The sequence below is a fragment of the Neofelis nebulosa genome, chromosome 17 (genome assembly GCF_028018385.1).
Source record: "Neofelis nebulosa isolate mNeoNeb1 chromosome 17, mNeoNeb1.pri, whole genome shotgun sequence".
Lineage (NCBI taxonomy): Eukaryota > Metazoa > Chordata > Mammalia > Carnivora > Felidae > Neofelis > Neofelis nebulosa.
Genome location: NC_080798.1, coordinates 17913018 through 17930346, shown reverse-complemented (window position 1 = coordinate 17930346; position 17329 = coordinate 17913018). Strand labels below are relative to the sequence as shown.

The 17329-nt window shown below is 47.2% G+C and overlaps 2 protein-coding genes across 6 annotated transcripts in view; one reads left to right on the top strand and one right to left on the bottom strand.

Moving 5' to 3' along the window:
- Positions 1-2942: 2942 nt before the first annotated feature.
- THAP8 (THAP domain containing 8) lies at positions 2943-14116 on the bottom strand. Of its 2 annotated transcripts, XM_058708722.1 has the most exons (3): positions 13861-14116; positions 3627-3819; positions 2943-3394 (listed from the first exon to the last, which is right to left on the bottom strand). In XM_058708722.1, exons 1-3 carry the CDS (start codon positions 13941-13943, stop codon positions 3377-3379), a joined length of 294 nt encoding a protein of 97 aa, XP_058564705.1. In that variant the 5' UTR covers positions 13944-14116; the 3' UTR covers positions 2943-3376. The 2 variants fall into 2 exon arrangements, with proteins under 2 accessions (XP_058564705.1, XP_058564704.1); XM_058708721.1 differs by lacking the exon at positions 13861-14116.
- Positions 14117-14147: 31 nt separating this feature from the next.
- The window catches only part of WDR62 (WD repeat domain 62), a 45107-nt gene continuing 41925 nt past the window's right edge, over positions 14148-17329 (top strand). For 2 of the 4 annotated variants that reach the window (XM_058708717.1, XM_058708718.1), the window contains exon 1: positions 14546-14856. In XM_058708717.1, the coding sequence (XP_058564700.1) occupies positions 14680-14856 (177 nt within the window). In that variant the 5' untranslated portion in view covers positions 14546-14679. Of the gene's footprint in view, positions 14224-14448; positions 14857-17329 lie in introns of those variants that run through there. The other 2 variants (XM_058708715.1, XM_058708716.1) reach the window with 2 other exon arrangements.

Here is a 17329-nt window from a genome sequence, read left to right as displayed (position 1 = left end):
CTGTCACTCTTGCCTGGTGACCAGAGCTGGCAGTGCCTACCACTCCAGCCCAAAGAGGACTGGGCTACTTTGCCTCCCACCCTTCATCCTTCTAATGGGCAGGGGTAGTTTCATCCCTCACCCCCCACCCCGGCCCTCATCCTGGTCTGTCCTTCATCCTCTCCCACCTGGACTGTGTTCTCCCTGCTCCTCCCTTACCCCACAACTTGCTCCCTATAATGCAGCCACAGGGACCTAACATATCACATCAGGGCCCTCCTCCATTCAGAGACATCTGCTTGCTGCACCTCGCTCTAGATAAAAGCTAGCGTTCTCAACCACAGCTCACAAGGCCCTAGGTGGACTTTCCACTATCATCTCTCCACCCTCTCCTCCTCTCACTCTCCCCCACATTCACTGCCCACCACGCTGACTTCCTTGCTCCTTCTCAGCCCAGGACCTTTGCACTGGCCGTTCCTTCTGCCCAGAATGCTCCTCCCCCAGATGCTTGGTTTCCTCTCTCCCCTAGTTTAGGATTTTACTTCTTGGCGCCTTTTCAGTGAGACCTTCTCCGCTCTATCTAAAATTGCATCCCCCACACATACTCCCTTCCCTGCTTCAGTTTTTACCATAGCAACACTGCCCTCCTCCAGTTGACACCCTTGATGTTGGGCACTTGCAGGGGGTGTGCTGCTCCCTGGAACATCCAGTCCGTATGCCTTCCAGGCCAGGTCCTTCTCATCCAGGTCTCTGCTCGAACATTGTCTCCATAGAGTCCTCTTCTCCACCCATCTGCCAGTGCCACCCCCACTCCATTACATTTTCGTTTAGTCTTTACAGCGCTTATTACAATCTGAAATTATCTTGTTTATTAGTTGACTGGTTTATATTCTACTCAAGCAGAATAGAAACACCATGAGGGCAGGACTTTGTCAGCTGTGTTCACTGCTGTACACCCAGCTCAGCACCAGACTTCGCAAAGGGTATGAGAACCAGGTATAATTCTCCCCAAATAAACAACTCTTGTTCTGCTCTGAGACTGTTTTACTGACTGCAAAGGTTCAAACTAGGAATGGCAGGAACCTGGCACCAAGGGGAACAGGGACTGATGAGGCTTGGGCCTTGGTCAGCCCCAAGGTTCAAGGGGTCCCTTAGGAGGGGGTACTTGGAACCAGACCCTTGAGGGAGCTGCAATGGCCCAGGCATGGGTGGTGGGGCTAGGCAGACCCATGTATGATGAGTGGCTCTTCCTCTGTCTTCTGTCACCTGTCCCGCAACATTATCCGTCCTGGTCCTTATGCACTGGGGGTCTGAGTGTCCAGGAGCTCGGGCTTGGCATCCAGTGTGAGAAGTGCAGGACTTTGGGCAAGGACCACAGCTATGTCAGACCCTCCACAGATAATGGGACTCCTCACATCCAGGGAGCTGGGCATTCCCAGACAAAGAGTGATAGAGATGGAGAACACAGGGGAATGAGGGGAGGGAAGGAGAGAGGGAAGGAAGGAAAAGGGGGGAAGAAATGGTGAGGAACATGGAGGGTGATGTGGGAGGGGGGTGTCAAGGAACACAGAGAGATGTGGGCAGAGATTTGTGGGGAGACAGGGAAACAAATGTGAGGCCAGAGAGACATTCATGGGGAAATAAAGAGGTATGGAGAAACAGGGAAATGGGGGGGGGGTGTCAAGAGACAGATATGGGAATAGGCAAACACAGGAGAAGACAGAGAGAGACATAGACAGGGGACACAGAAAGATGCAGGTGAAGAGAGACATGGGGAAATGGAGAGACAGGAGGGAAGAGAGATGGGGCAGCAGAAACATAAAGATGAATGTGGGAGGAGAGAGGAGGAGATTGAAACACATGGATTGAATGGGGGCAGGGGAGGCAGAGAGACACTGTCAGCCCAGGGACCATGGCAGGCTGAAGAATCCCAGACCTGAGTCTGAGGCCTGTCCCTACACTCTGTATGTCCCTCTTGTGCCCCAGCATGGTTAGGCCACAGTCTCAAACACAAAGCCTCCAGGGGCAGCCACACTGCAGTTCTAGCTAACTGTTCCTAGCTGACTGCTGCTAAATCTGCTGAGCCTTCAGGAAAGACCAAAAATTATTTTAAAGCACCACTGAGGCCAGAAAAATCGTATCTGTTAGCTGTGTACAACCTACTGGCCAGCAGGCAGAGACACCTTAGCCACAGAGCTACTTTGGGGGCTCCTTTTTGAAACCCCTTCCTATCTCTTGTCTAGGCAGGGCTGAGAGCCCTAGGACCTCAAAGTTGGCCCTAAGGTTTGAAGCAGGGAAAAGGCCTGGTCAAACTTTTAAAGACACAATGCCCTCCTCCAATATTCAGAAGTAAACTATAGGAGCAAAAGCGCCTTTAGATAGGGCTCGGGAAACTCTACTAGATGGGCTGCAAACTCAAGCTCCATAGGGACCAGGCAGGAGCTCTCTAACCGTTTTTGGTTTTTTTTTTTAATTTTTTTTCAACATTTTTTATTTATTTTTGGGACAGAGAGAGACAGAGCATGAACGGGGGAGGGGCAGAGAGAGAGGGAGACACAGAATCGGAAACAGGCTCCAGGCTCCGAGCCATCAGCCCAGAGCCTGATGCGGGGCTCGAACTCACGGACCGCGAGATCGTGACCTGGCTGAAGTCGGACGCTTAACCGACTGCGCCACCCAGGCGCCCTGCTCTCTAACCGTTTGAATCGAGGTTCTGCAACTTACTGGCTGCTTGACTTTGGGCGAGATTTGTGCCTGACTTTTCATCTGAAAAATGGGGACAACCGCAGTACCAAGGTCACAGTGAGTTTTCAGTAAGTTATTAACTCTGTCTGGCAGAGAGTAAAGGCCCCTTAAATATTATTAATATATGGAACAGCCATTACCCTGCTCTGACCAATAGTGGGGAGGCATCGCCAAACTGACTTTTTTTTCAAGAAAAGCCAGAAATGTGGAAACATGAATGAAATGTTCTGACTTTTAAAGGAAAATACATATGCCACGGGGGCCAGGTGGCCACATTGAGCAGGCAGAGCAGGTCCTGGTGCGCCCAGCCGGCAGGCTCTCCTTGCACAGCTGCTGCGCCAGCTGTTCTGGTGGGGGCTGCACCTGGTGCTGCTCCTGGCGCCGCTACGGCCTCCGCACGCGACGTTGCAGTGCTCCCAGGATAGTGCCCAGCCCGGCCAGAGGGTGCTGGGCCCGGACTCCAGGCCGTGGCCTGGCAGGAGCAGGAGGAAGGATCAGGGGGGCCAGGAACACGGTGGCTGAGGCCTCGGAGCCTCTGGGTGCTGGCCCTAGTACCACAAGGTGCACAGGGCCAGGGGACGAGAGAGCTGGGCCAGGGGTCGGGGGGCGTGACGCCCGGTGGGGAGGGAGACACGACTGGCTTCTCGGTGCTTCAGGTACTCTGCTGCTTCTGGAAGACAAAGCATGGGGTGGGGGGCATCAGGGCCAGACTCCAAGGGGTACTGCCATCAGGTAAGGCCAGACCTCAAGGAGGAACTTCCCTCAGGAGAGAAGGGCATAGGGTCAGACTGGAGGAGGGACTTCCCTCAGGAGAGGAGGGCTGGGGATCAGACTCCATGGATTATTTCCAGGTGGGGAAGACTGGGGGTTAGACGCCAGTGGTGGGACCTCCCTCTGCTCACCTCAGTAGGCGGCACTGGGGAGAAAATGGAGGGCACTGCATCAGGCCGCAGGTAGCGCACACCCCAGCGCCACTGGAAGCAGGAAGGTGTGAAGTGCTCACTGCACAGGTGCTGGTGGCAGCTGGGCACCCAGTCCTCATGGCCCATGTGCCGCAGCCAGGCCCGCAGCCGGGGGCCATCCTTCAGTGGGAACCTGCCAGGGGCAGTGGGGTTACGGGGTCAGTGGGGTTATGGGGTCAGCAATATCAGGTCCGGTCACACCCCTCCCTGAGGACACACACATCGGGAGGTCCCTGGGCTCCAGACCTCTGTCTCTCCAGGCTAGAAGCTGGCCCTGCCTCCTACCCAGGCCCTACCACCAACCCACATCCCATTCTTCCACCTTTTAAACACCCAGCATCAGCCCACCTCTCCTACCTCTGTTGCCCCTTCCATTCAGCCTCCGTCTCTCCTGCTTGGGCTTTTGCAACAGCCTCCTTCCTGATCTCCCTTACCCACAGCGACTCTGCCCTCCCCCAACAATCTGCTCCTCCACATGAAGCTGAGAGAGTAGTTTATGAAACTGGACAAATCTACAAAGTAGGAGATTCTATATTCATGGGGGTAGGGTGGGGTTATAGGTTAAAAGAGATTTAAGAAACATCCAATTGCAGGTTATAGACCTCATCTGCAACAAATCATTCCATAAAAAGACATTTTAAAACAGTTGGGGAAAATTGAGCATGAATTGGGCACTGGATAGTTGTAAGAAATTAATTTTGCTAGGTATAATTGTCCTGGTTTATGTTTTTAAAATAGTCATCTGTTGGAAAAACATTCTGAAATATTTATGGGCAAAAGAACTAATATCTGGAATTTACTTTAAAATACTGCATTAAAGGGGTGCCTGGGTGGCTCAGTCAGTTGGGCAGCCAACTACAGCTCAGGTCATGATCTCACGGTCTGTGAGTTCGAACCCCGCATCGGGCTCTGTGCTGACAGCTCAGAGCCTGGAGCCTGCTTCCAGTTCTGTGTATCCCTCTCTCTCTGCCCCTTCCCTGCTTGCTCTCTGTCTCTCTCTCTCAAAAATAATAAACATTAAAAAAAATTAAAAAAAAATAAATAAAATACTGCATTAAAGGGGTGCCTGGGTGGCTTAGTCGGTTGAGCATCCCACTCCTGGTTTTGGCTCAGGTCATGCTCTCACAGCTTCATGGGTTCGAGTCCCACATCGGGCTCTGCGTTGGTAACAGAACCTGCTTGGGATTCTCTCTCTCCCCCTCTGTCTCTGACCCTCTCCCACTCATGCTGTCTCTCAAAATAAATAAATAAGCTTTAAAAATAAATAAATACTGTATTAAAGGTGTAAGTAGGTGGAGGGTAGATGAAAAAGATTGGCAAAATGTTGACAACTGGTGAATCTGAGTGACAGATATATGCAAATCCATTTATATAACTCTATTTTTTGGTGTATGCTTGAAAACACCTGATAAAGGTGGGGTTTTTTTTAATATTTACTTTTGAGAGAGAGAGTGCAAGTGGAGGAGGTGCACAGAGCGAGGGGACAGAGGATCAGAAGCGGGCTCTGCACTGACAGCAGAGAGCCTGATGCAGGCCTCGAACTCACAAACCATAAGAGCATGGCCTGAGCTGAAGTTGGACGCTTAACTGAGCCACCCAGGCACCCCTGTTAAAAGGTTTTTAAACAACTCAACAACAACAAAAATAACCCCATTAAAAATGGGCAAAAGACTTGGGGCACCTGGGTGGCTCAGTTGGTTAAGTGTCTGACTCTGGATTTTGGCTTAGGTCATGATATCCTGGTTTGTGGGACAGAGTCCCAAGTCAGGCTCTGTGCTGACAGTGTGGAGCCTCTTTGGGATTCTCTCTCTCCCTCTCTCTGCCCCTCTCTCTCTCAGAATAAACAAACTTAAAAAAAAAGTTTCAAATAAAAAAGAAACAAACAGCAGTGCCTGGGTAGCTCTCAGTCAGTTACTTGTCTGAGTCTTAATTTTGGCTCAGGTCATGATCTCACTGTTCGTGGGTTTGAGCCCTGCATCAGGCTGTGCTGACAGCCTGCTTCAGATTCTGTGTCTCCCTCTCTCTCTCAAAAATAAACATTAAAAAAATTTTTAAATGGTTGATATGGTAGATTTTATATTACATGTATTTTACAATTAAAGGTAAAAATTAAAAATTAAAGTTTAAAAAAATGAATGAAATAAAAGCTTTCCCTGTGGGAGTGGGTGGGGATTATCTGAGACTCCAGACTGTCCACAATGGAGACCTCATTTTCCAGCTTCATTTGCAGTCAGGGGTGGCCACATAATTGAGTTCTGGACCATTTGTCCTGTGGCAGCTGTCAGAAACTGGGAGACATTAAAGGTTTATTTTAAGCCGTTAAATTTTGAGATAGTTTGTTATGTAGCATTAGATAACTAGTATGGTCAGTCATCCACATTCTACCTGCACAGTATCTTCTATATCTGCCACATGATTTACTTAATATTTTTCTTAAAACTGACCAACTTTAAGTATTTAACAAAGATACCTCAAAGAGAAAACTTTACACCACAATTTAAGATGGAAAAACCAGTATTGGGGCACCTGGGAGACTCAGCTGATTGATCTCTCAGGTCATGATCCCAGAGTTGTAGAATGGAGCCCTGTGTTGGGTTCTGTGCTGAGTGTGGAGCCTGCTTGTTTCTCTCTCTCCCTCTGCCACTATCCCTGGCTCTCTCTCCCTCTCTCAAATTAAAAAAAAAAAAAAAAAGAAGTCATACAGTTCTGTTAAAAAAAAAAAAAAAAGAAGAAGAAAAGTAAAGAAAACCGTATCAATTCCATGAACAGGAGTTGACCAAAAAAACCAGCTAGATACCTTCATCTGCTGAGGGCTTTGAGGCCTGCTCTTTGTTAAAAGGGCAGAGTAAGGGTGTTAGAGACTGCGGGACAACACCATCCCTAGGACACAAGGTAACAAACTCGGGCACAAAAGGAACACTATGGAACCCTAAAACAGAACGTGGAGGCACTCAATGAACTGACATGCTATTGTCAGGCATACACGTTATCTGAAAAAAGCAAAGTTCCAAACAGAGCAGATCAGCTTTTAGTAATTGTGGCAGGCTCAGTAATGGCCTCCAAAAGATATCCATGTTCTAATCCCTGGAACCTGGGAATACTACGTTGCATGACAAAAGGTGTGATTAAGTTAATGGTCCTGAGATGGGAAGTCATCCTGGATCTTTCATTTGGGCCCTAAATGCAATTACAGGTATCCTTGTAAGAGGGAGGCTGAGAAGATGTTACCTCAGATGAAAGTGGAGAAGGTGATGTGAGCACAAAGGCAGAGATTGGAATGACAGGGTCACCAGAAACTAACTGGAAGAGGCAAGACATGGATTCTCTTACAGCCTCACAGGGAGTGCAACCCTGCCAAGGCCTTGATTCTGTTCCAGTAAAACCGACTTGCACTTCTGGTCTCCAGAATTGTGAGAGAATAATTTCTGCTGTATTAAGCCATCAAGTTTGTTTCAGTATCCACAGGAAATTAATACAGTAATAAAGGGTGAAATTAGAACATATATTCAGATTTGCTTGTATATGCATAAAGAAACTGGGAATGCAGGGGCGCCTGGGTGGCTCAGTCAGTTAAGTGCCTGACTCTTGATTTGGGCTCAGGTCATACTCTCAGTGTTCATTGGATCGAGCCCTGCGTTGGGCTCTGTGCTGCTAATGTGAAGCCTGCTCGGGATTCTCTTTCTCCCTCTCTTTCTGCCCCTCCACCACTCACGTATAAGTGCTGTCTCTCAAAATAAAGAAATAAACATTATTTCAAAATTAAGAAAAAAAGAAAAACAAACTAGGAAGGACACATAAAAAAGGAGTTGGGTAGGATGGACCGAGATGGGGGTGGGAGCAAGACTTCTCAGCCAAAAGGCAGACAGACAGGGCGGGGGGGGGGGGGCACAGCTAATGCAAGAGGACAGAGGGGCTGACTCAGAAGAGCTGTGGCACCCAAAGAGCAGAACCCCAGGGCACACAGCCAGGAACTCTGGCTGCTGCAGTCCCTTTCGTCTCTGTTTGGGATCCAAATCCTCTCATCAACCCCATTCTGCCTGGACACACACAAGAAATCTCTTGCAGCAGCCCCCTTCTTGGCAAACCCTGCCCCCTTCTTGGCAAACACTGACAAGTGACTACTCCACTTGCCCTTTTCTTCTTCCTTACTAGCGAAATTCCAACTTTAGTTGAGGTCATAAAGTGCCATGCTAAAAGACTAGGTTTCCCAAGTTCCTTTGTGTAGGTGGGGCCATGTAACTAGGGTCTGGACAATGAATACTTTTGTGTTGTGTAAGAAAATCTGGAATGGTACCTGAAAGGCGAGGGGGTTCTCACATGGATCAGAGCAGCTCAAGGGGCAAAGGAGGAAAGTACAAAATCTCTTCCTAACTTGGTCTTTTTCTTATTCTTCTTTATTCCTCTGAATAGCAACATTTATAATGGACTCTAAAAATCTACCATAAGTGGGCAGTGTCCTCCTTTTCTATAGAACGGTTTAGTCTTGTTGGTCATCCTTCTAGATCATGAAGTGGTATATGCTGTTAGAAGTTCTTTTCAAAAGAAAAAAAAAAGAAGTTCTTTTCTTCCTTACTAACAATCAATCCTAATGGTCTTCAGGGTGGTTAAATGCCCAGCTAAAAGACTACATTTCCTAGTTTCCTCTGTAGTTGGAGGGTGACCAATGATGGAGAACTCACCATTGGGTGGGGTTTCTGGGAAGGCTTTCTAAAGGGGGCTAATTCAGTTTGCAGTTGGAGCCCCTTTTGCTCTTCTTCCCTTTCTTCCCAGGAATGATACATGGCACTTGGCAGCCATCTTGGATGGAAGCAACATACTAAGGATGACAGGACAGAAAGAGAGGAACCTCAACCCTAATGATTGTGGACATGCCACACTGGTGCTGGTCTGTCAACCTCTGTATTTGTTTTATATGAGAGAAAAATAAACTCTTGGTAGATTATGTTATTGTTCAAAATATTCGCTGCCCTTCCTCACTTGAAGATTATATATCTCTACTCCAAAGACTTGAGGCTTGCCATAGACTTGCTTTGGCCAAATGACTGAAAGTGACATGGGCCACTTCTTTTTTTTTTTTAATGTTTATTTATTTGAGAGAGAGAGAAAGAGAGAGAGAGAGAAAGAGAGAGAGAGTGAGCAGAGGAAGGGCAGAGAGAGGAAGAGAGAGAATCCAAAGCAGGCTCCATGCTGTAAGCTCAGAGCCCAATGTGGGGCTCGATCTCATAAATTGTGAGATCATGACCTGAGCCGAAATCAAGTCAGACACTTAACTTACTGAGCCACCCAGGTGCCCCTGGGCCATTTCTAAATATAAAATTTGTCGGGAGCCAATGGGTGATTCTCCCTACTTTCTCTTTTTCCCCTCCTATAAGACCAGCAATATTCCATGTAGGAGAGGCTCCTTCAGCCTGAGACCCCAGTTAAGATATTGTAGAGTAGGTCCACAAATGGTCTGCAGAGGACATAGTGTGAGTGAGAAATAAACCTTTGCTGTAGTAAGCCATTGAGATTTTGCATTTGTTACGGCAGCATAATTTAAACACACTCTATCCTATAATCTCCATAATCCTTTTTTAGCCAGTAATATTTCGTGACTTTCTTACTGCCAACCAAATGCAATTCCTGATAGGTCCCCCATGAGAGAGGACTCTCATACGTGCCTGAAAGGGCCTAAAATAGAACTAATGAATGTTTCCTTTGGCTGCCTGGCAGGCTCTTGTTATTCCCTGGCAGCCACATCCCTCTTTGTTTCTCCTTCTCCTTTTGCCTTCTCCTGAATCTCCTTTGGAAATAGTCCCTCGCCAAACTCTTAACTAACTATGTGGCTTCTGCAAAACTGACTCGGGGTGAGTCTAGAGATGGAAATAGGTTAGCCTGTGTGAGGGACAGCCTGATTGCCATTGGTGGGATTTATTTTATTTAATTTTTTAAATTATTTATTTATTTTGAGAGAGTGTGGGTGCACACCCCTGTGCACATGTGGCAGAGGGGCAGAGAGAATCCCAAGCAGGCTGCTGCTGTCAGCGCGGAACCCAACAGAGGACTCGATCCCACAAACCATGAGATCATGACCTGAGCAGAAATCAAGAGTCAGACATTTAACTGACTGAGCCCCTGGGCGTCCCTGACGGGATTTAAACAACACAGATATAAACTGATCTTTATGAAGCCATCTGGCTGCTCTGCACAGTCATTATTCTCATTATTATATGTGAAGCATTTAGAACAGTTCCTGGCATATAGTAAGTGCTCTTTAAGTTCTTGTTCTTGTAAGGGCCACAAGAGTGGAAGCAGGGAGGTCAGGAAGCAGCTCTCACAATGTCTCAGTAATAGATGATGACAATCTGAATAGCAGAGGTAATGAGAAATGGTCAGACTGCAAATGTAGGGGTTTTTTTTTGTTATTTTCTAATAGTTTAGTTAGGAGTTTTCCATTTGCATTTATAACTGTATTGCCAAGGTGTTAGGGGTTTTATTTTGATTGGGTGGAGATGTGTTTGGGAGGTAAAGTCAAAGGATGGGTTAATGGACCTGACTGGGGCAGTGGTGCTGAAGAAAGGATCAGGAGTGACTCCCAGGTTGTGTGTTCGGTTCTTCAATGTTTGACCCTTCACTTATCCATGAGTTGTCAGGACAGGAACAGGATCTCTCAGGGTCCTTTGTGTCCAGCAGGGATTTCCTTTCTCCTGGAGATACTGAATTCATAAACAATGCCAGAGCAATATATTTTATAAAGCAAATCTGGACACACTGATTTAGGTTTGAAGACTCCTCTGCATTATTCCTATTCTGTACCAGGGCCCCTCAACTGACATGGGCTGCTAGGTTTCCTTAGGAAAGCCATCTGAAATGCATTAATCGAATTCATCCAACCAATATTTACTGAGCACCCACTATGCGCCAGGCACTGTTCTAGGGCTGGAGAAATAACAGAGAGCAAGGCAGAGAAAAATCTCTGCCTTCATAGAGTGATATTCTAGTAGGGAAGACCATAAACGAATACATCAAATATGTGACATGCCAAATAGTGGTAAGCATTAAAGGGAAAAATAAAACAGGAGGTGGATAGGGAGAATACATATGTTATCTGGGAAAGGGTTATCATTTTACATAAAGTGGTGGTCATAAAGGCAAGAACTTTCCATGCAGAAGGAAAAGCACACAATCAGCAAAACTAAAAGGCAACCGACAGAATGGGAGAAGATATTTGCAAACGACATATCAGATACAGGGTTAGTATCCAAAATCTATAAAGAACTTATCAAATTCAACACCCAAAAAATAAATAATCCAGTGAAGAAATGGGCAAAAGACGTGAATAGACACTTCTCCAAAGAAGACATCCAGATGGCCAACCGACATATGAAAAATGCTCAACATCACTCATTATCAGGAAAATACAAATCAAAACCACAATGAGATACCACCTCACACCTGTCAAAATGGCTAACATTAACAACTCAGGCAACAACAGATGTTGGCGAGGATGTGGAGAAAGAGGATCTCTTTTGCATTGTTGGCGGGAATGCAAACTGGTGCAGCCACTCTGGAAAACAGTATGGAGGCTCCTCAAAAAACTAAAAATAGAACTACTCTACAACCCAGGAATTGCACTACTAGGCATTTATCCATGGGATATAGGTGTGCTGTTTCGAAGGGACACATGCATCCCCATGTTTACAGCAGCACTATCAACAATAGCTAAAGTATGGAAAGAGCCCAAATGTCCATCGATGGATAAATGGATAAAGAAAATGTGGTGTGTGTGTGTGTGTGTGTATGTATATATATATATATATATATATATATACATACACACACATACACAATGGAGTATTACTCGGCAATCAAAAAGAATGAAATCTTGCCTTTTGCAACTACGTGGATGGAACTGGAGGGTATTATGCTAAGTGAAATTAGTCAGAGAAAGACAAAAATCATATGACTTCACTCGTATGAGGAATTTAAGAGACAAAACATATGAACATAAGGGAAGGGAAACAAAAATAATATAAAAACAGGGAGGGGGACAAAACATAAGAGACTCATAAATATGGAGAACAAACTGAGGGTTGCTGGAGGGGTTGTGGGGGGGGATGGGCTAAATGGGTAAGGGGCACTAGGGAATCTCCTCCTCCTGAAATCATTGTTGCACTATATGCTAACTAATCTGGATTTAAATTTTAAAAAATAAAAAATAAAATTTTAAAAAAAAAGAAGGAAAAGCACAAAGCCCCTGTGGCAACAACGTGCCTGGCATGCTAGAGGAACGTCGAGTAGCCAGTGATGCTGGAGAACAGTGGTAAGGGGGAAGAAGGAGGAGGGAGATGAGTCATACAGAGACTAGGGATCAAGCTCCTGTAGAGCTTTGTAGGCCTGTCTGCTCCAGCCTCACCTTGTCTTTTATGAGTGACGTGGGAGCCAGGGGAGGGATCTGAACAGAGGAGGACTCTAATCTGACTCAGGTTACACAAGTTCCCTGTGACTGTGTGTGGAGATCAGAATGTGGGAGTGGGTTGATCAATGAAGAGGCTACTAAAATGGTGCAGTCAGGAGGTGGTAATGGCCAGAACCAGAATGGAGGCAGAGAAGGGGGTTAGAAGTGGTCAATTCTGGATAGATTTTTAAAGGGAGAGCCCACAGGATCTGCTGACAGACTGGATGAGGAATGTGTCCTGGCTGATTCAGACTAAGGCCCCCAGGGACACACCTGTAGTCAAAGAAAGTCAGGTTTATGTACCACAGCAATGAGGGAAACTGCACACCAGAGGTACTATAAGGAGTCTCACCAAACAAAGGAAAAGACAGGGTTATTATTTGGATTTGGGGGAAGGGGTGAAATGTAAATGAAATTGTTTAGCTAGGCTTAAAGCAAAGCAGAATTGTGTGTGAAGGGATAAATACTAGGTCTGCATTGCAAAGTGAGTCCAGAGTCCTGTCTCCTTGGAAGCAATACAGTTTAGGTCAATGTGGAAAACTGTGTCCAGAAATGCCTTACCTGAAGCTCTGCCCCTGGACTGTAAACTGAGGCTGCTTCTCATTGTAAAAATGACCTAACTCCCACAGGTGTTCAGTGAGATGTTTCATTTTTACCGATATAATCTCAAACAGCAAAGTTTATCATCGTCCATGTTTTTACAATGTTTTAAAAGTAGACTCCATGCCCAACATAGGGCTTGAGCTCACGACCCTGAGATCAAGTGTCTCTATCTACTGAGCTAGCCAGGCACCCCAATAGTCTAGGATTTTAGAGAACAAAGTTTCCTAGTAAAAAGCTCAAAGAAGGGGAATTTTTTCACTTTACATCTGCTGCATGTCCCTGTAAAAAATATAGAAATATTTTTTCCTATTAACTCTTCAGCCGGCCTTTCCCATGTCTTTTATTCCAGCCGGGTAATAATAAAGAGGAAGACAGATTTTTTAAAATTATCTGTTTTTTTACAGTTCAAGCTAATTTTTACTTTAAGTGTGAGGAAAGAAAAGAGGTAGAGAGATGACTCTAAGGTTTCTGGCGTAAACAACAGGTAAGATGAAGTAAGTTATTAACCGAGATAGGAAAGGTTGTGGAAGGTTTGGGAGGGAGACAAGATCAGGAGCTCAGTTTCCGATGTTTTGCGTTTGAGATACCTCAACTTCGTGGAGATGACAAGCGGGCAGTTGTAGGCCCCTCCCTACGGTCCCACTTCTTCCGCTCGCCCCTTTCACTACCTGTAGTTAAACGTCTACACCTGCGTTTTAACACATCTGCGCCTTTGCGTGTTCTGTGTTTACTGCTGAGAATACCTTCTCTTCACTTTGCTAACCCTGTTTTTATTTATTTATTTATTTATTTTTAAAAAATTTTTTTTCAACGTTTTTTATTTATTTTTGGGACAGAGAGAGACAGAGCATGAACGGGGGAGGGGCAGAGAGAGAGGGAGACACAGAATCTGAAACAGGCTCCAGGCTCCGAGCCATCAGCCCAGAGCCCGACGCGGGGCTCGAACTCACGGACCGCGAGATCGTGACCTGGCTGAAGTCGGACGCTTAACCGACTGCGCCACCCAGGCGCCCCAACTAACCCTGTTTTTAGATACCTGCGGGCTGGACCAGGTGCCGGGCAAAGGGGCAGTTATCCTCGGGCCCCGCCCCCGCAAGCCCCGCCCCGCAAGCCCCGCCCCGCACTTGCGCTCACTTGTAGAAGCTCACAGGGCGGTTGTCAGCGCCCAGTCGGCCCGCAGTGTTGGAGCAGTTCGGAGCACGGCAATACTTGGGCATGGCTCTTCAAGCCCGTTGAATCCTGCCCAGTCTGCAGCCGCACTTTGCTCCTCGCGAGGCTCCACAGAACCCGGCCCCACCCGCGCGCTCTCTGCCCGCCTCACGTGATGGCCCTTGAAGCCTCATCACGTGCGGGGAAGGGGAGAGGGCGGCTGCGCACTATGCGCCCAGTCGCGCTACCACAACTACGCCCTGGTCACGTGGCAAATGGGGAAAAGCGAGTAGGACGGCACAAAGCCAGTTCTTAGCCACTCTGACCTTATCTTGTGCTGGGAGACAGGTGATGTCACGGCTTTTCTGAGCCTGCGCCAAGTGGTCGGTCTCTTTCGGCCCCACCCTACGCTTATATCCGGGTGACTCTCCACTGCGTGGGCGGGGGAAGTGCTGCAAAAAGCGAACTGGGGGCTTTGGAGGCTTTGACCTTAGCTACGTAAAAGTTAAAACCTAAACGTTTGTTAATGATGAAAACACAGGCCGCAATAAAAATGCCATTTTGTTTAATCAGGCATCAAGTAAACTAGCTATGGATCCACCCTGCCAGACACTTCGCTCCGCCTCTCAGCCCTCATTGGTCAAAACCTCGGCTCGGTAGCCCTGACATTGGCCAGGCCCGGAGCCTACCGCGTCCAATGGGCGGCGGCGCCGGCTTTCCCGCGGGCCGTTTGCTCTTTGAGCGGGTCGTGGAGGCGTCGGCGGCAGTTGGGAAGTGCAACGGTTGTCCTGCTCCGGCGCGACGATGGCGGCCTTGGGGCCCGGAGGCTACGCGCGGAACGATGCAGTCGAGAAGCTGCCATCCGTCACGGTGGGAGTTCCGGCGCGGAGGAACCAGTGCTCTCCGCCTCCCGCTCCCCAACTGTGTCTCCGGCGGCGGACACGACTCTCGGCGGCGCCGGAGGACACGGTAAACAACCGGGTGAGGAGCTGTTTGCCTTGCCCACTCCAGTTCCAGGCTCCCTCCCAAGCTCCCCTGGACCCGCCCTTAGATCGTTGGCCCCGCCTATCAACCCTCGGCTAGTCTTCTCTAGCCCGTTTCGTCTCCTACGTCCCGCCCCGTTAGCCAAGGTTCCTCCCACTCTCCCTTCTCCTCTCTCAGGTACCCATCATTTCTAGCCCACCTGTCAACCCCGGCTCTCTTAGCCCTTGGACCATTTTCGGGGTTCTCTCTGGACCCTTACCTCAGTGTATTTTAGTTCTGCTGATCACCTCCTAGTCCCGCCTTCCTACATATCCCTTCAGTCACCTTTGGATGTCTCTCTGGGCCCTTCCATTTTTGTGACCTCGCCCCACGCTGGATCTTTAGGGTCCCTACCAGTGTTCAGTATCGAACCCTACCTATCTAAACTGTGCCTCAGCGCTATTCCGCCTTCCCTCCTCACCTGCCTTCTCTTTACTTCTCCCTTACCAACGTGGGATTCTTATTCCATATTGCCACCCTAAATTATGGAGAACATGTGAATAATTGTAAAATCTCAGCAACGCTTCCTGCGGGAGGGAGTACAGAACAGTTCCCTAAGTCTTTAGACACAGGAACAAAGATTTTGGAGTAGATAGAAGGATTTCCATTAGCACAGCAGCAATTAAAAAAAAAAATTGTTCTCCAACTCTCTGAGCTACGAAGTCTATTTTTATAAAACAGATGTATTAATAACCATACCATGGGGTTGCAGGGAGCAGAAATGAAATGGTGACTATGACCTGCTTGGCAGAGTCCAGTTAGAGAGTAGAAACATGGTAGCTGCTGGTGGATCTTCTTCCTGCCACATGGCTTCCTGCTGCGCTCTGATTATATCACCCCTTCCTGGCTGCAGTTCCTGGTGGCCCCTGCCCACCTCTCTGGCTATACCTCCATGGTCCTCTCTCTCAAATGTTCAGTCACACAAGCCTGCTTTCTGTTTTCCTGAGGCTCCAAGCTCTTTACCACCTTCTAATGTTTGCTGAGTCCTCTTGGGTTTTTCCTGCAGTCCATCCGACTGGCTCCTCATCCCTCAAGTCTCAGCCTGCATATCCCTACCCTGAGAGGCCTTCCCCCAGCCTAAAACAGACACTTACTTTAATCTCTCACCTAGCACCCTGTACTTCACAGCCCTTACCTTGTAGGTTCCTGGAAGTACCTTGTGAGCACTAAACTATGTATAAAATAGAGGAATGACAATAGCAATTTCAGAGAGGCAGTAAGTAATGTGCACTCTTAACGAGTGCAACCTCTGGACCCAGAATGCCTGGGCTTAAACCTTAATTCTGTTGTTGTTGTTCTTTGTCTCCCCCTCATCTTCCTCTTCCTCCTCCCCCCCCTTCCCCCCCCCCCCCCCCCCTTCTCTCTCCATTCCCAGCATGGAGCCCAATGCAGGGCCTGAACTCATGACCCTGAGATCAAAACCTGAGCTGAGATCAAGAGTTGGACTCTTAACTGACTGAGCCACTTAGGCACCCCAGTTCTGTTCTTCTTGTTATGAACTTTTCTGTGCCTCAGTGTCCTTATCTGTAAGATGAAGATAATAATATAAATATTCCCTTGTAAGGTGTTTGTGAGGATTAAGTGAGCTCACATATGTTAAGCATTAGAACAATACCTGACGCATTGTAAATTCTCTATTAGTGGTAGCTACTACTGTTTTGATTGGGTATTTTTGGGTAATTGATGTCGTTTATTTTTCTTGTTTGGTGGCACAGAGTCCATCTGGCTTACAAAAGATCTACTCTAAAAATGACCATTATATTATATTAATGCCCAGTAATGCTGGTTGACAGATATAAAAACGATGTGAGTGCCATTGCCTGATTGCTTGGGTTAGAGTCCTGGTATGGCTCCTTCCTGGATGGGTTACCTCTCTGAGCCTCTTTATATCCTCGTCTGTAATATGGAGATGATGACAATAATGACCATATCACAGGGTTATTGTGAGTATTAGATGAGTCGGTACAGTTACAAGTATTTAAACAGTGCCTACCTCCTGGTAAATGCTCAGTAAGTGTTAGCTATCATTATGCTATGCCTCTCATTTCTGATACCAAGGACTTGCTTGAGAATGTTTTACTTTAATAATTAGAAACTAGTCTATTCCAGGGGTGCCTGGGTGGCTCAGTTGATTGAGCATCTGACTTCGGCTTGGGTTATGATCTCACGGTTCATGGGTTCAAGCCCCACATTGGGTTCTGTGTTGACAGCTCAGAGCCTGGAGCCTGCTTCAGATTCTGTGTCTCCCTCTCTCTCTGCCCTTTGCCCACTCGTGCCCTGTCTCTCTGTCTCTCAAAAATGAATAAACATTAAGAAAAAAAAGAAACTAGTCTTTCGTTTTGAAAGAAAGTATGAAAGTATCACAATTCTATTAGTCTATACTCTAAATTGTTTTAATCAACCACAATAGAGATTTGCTCATTTAAATTAC

Bases quoted from the DNA above. Each gene is read 5' to 3' on its own strand.
- THAP8 (XM_058708721.1), bottom strand. From the start codon at position 3,805: ATGGCCCCCGGCTGCGGGCCTGGCTGCGGCACATGGGCCATGAGGACT. The intron at 3,395-3,626 runs GTGAGCAGAGGG...TTTGTCTTCCAG, and splicing joins CCCCAGTGCCGCCTACTGAG to AAGCAGCAGAGTACCTGAAG.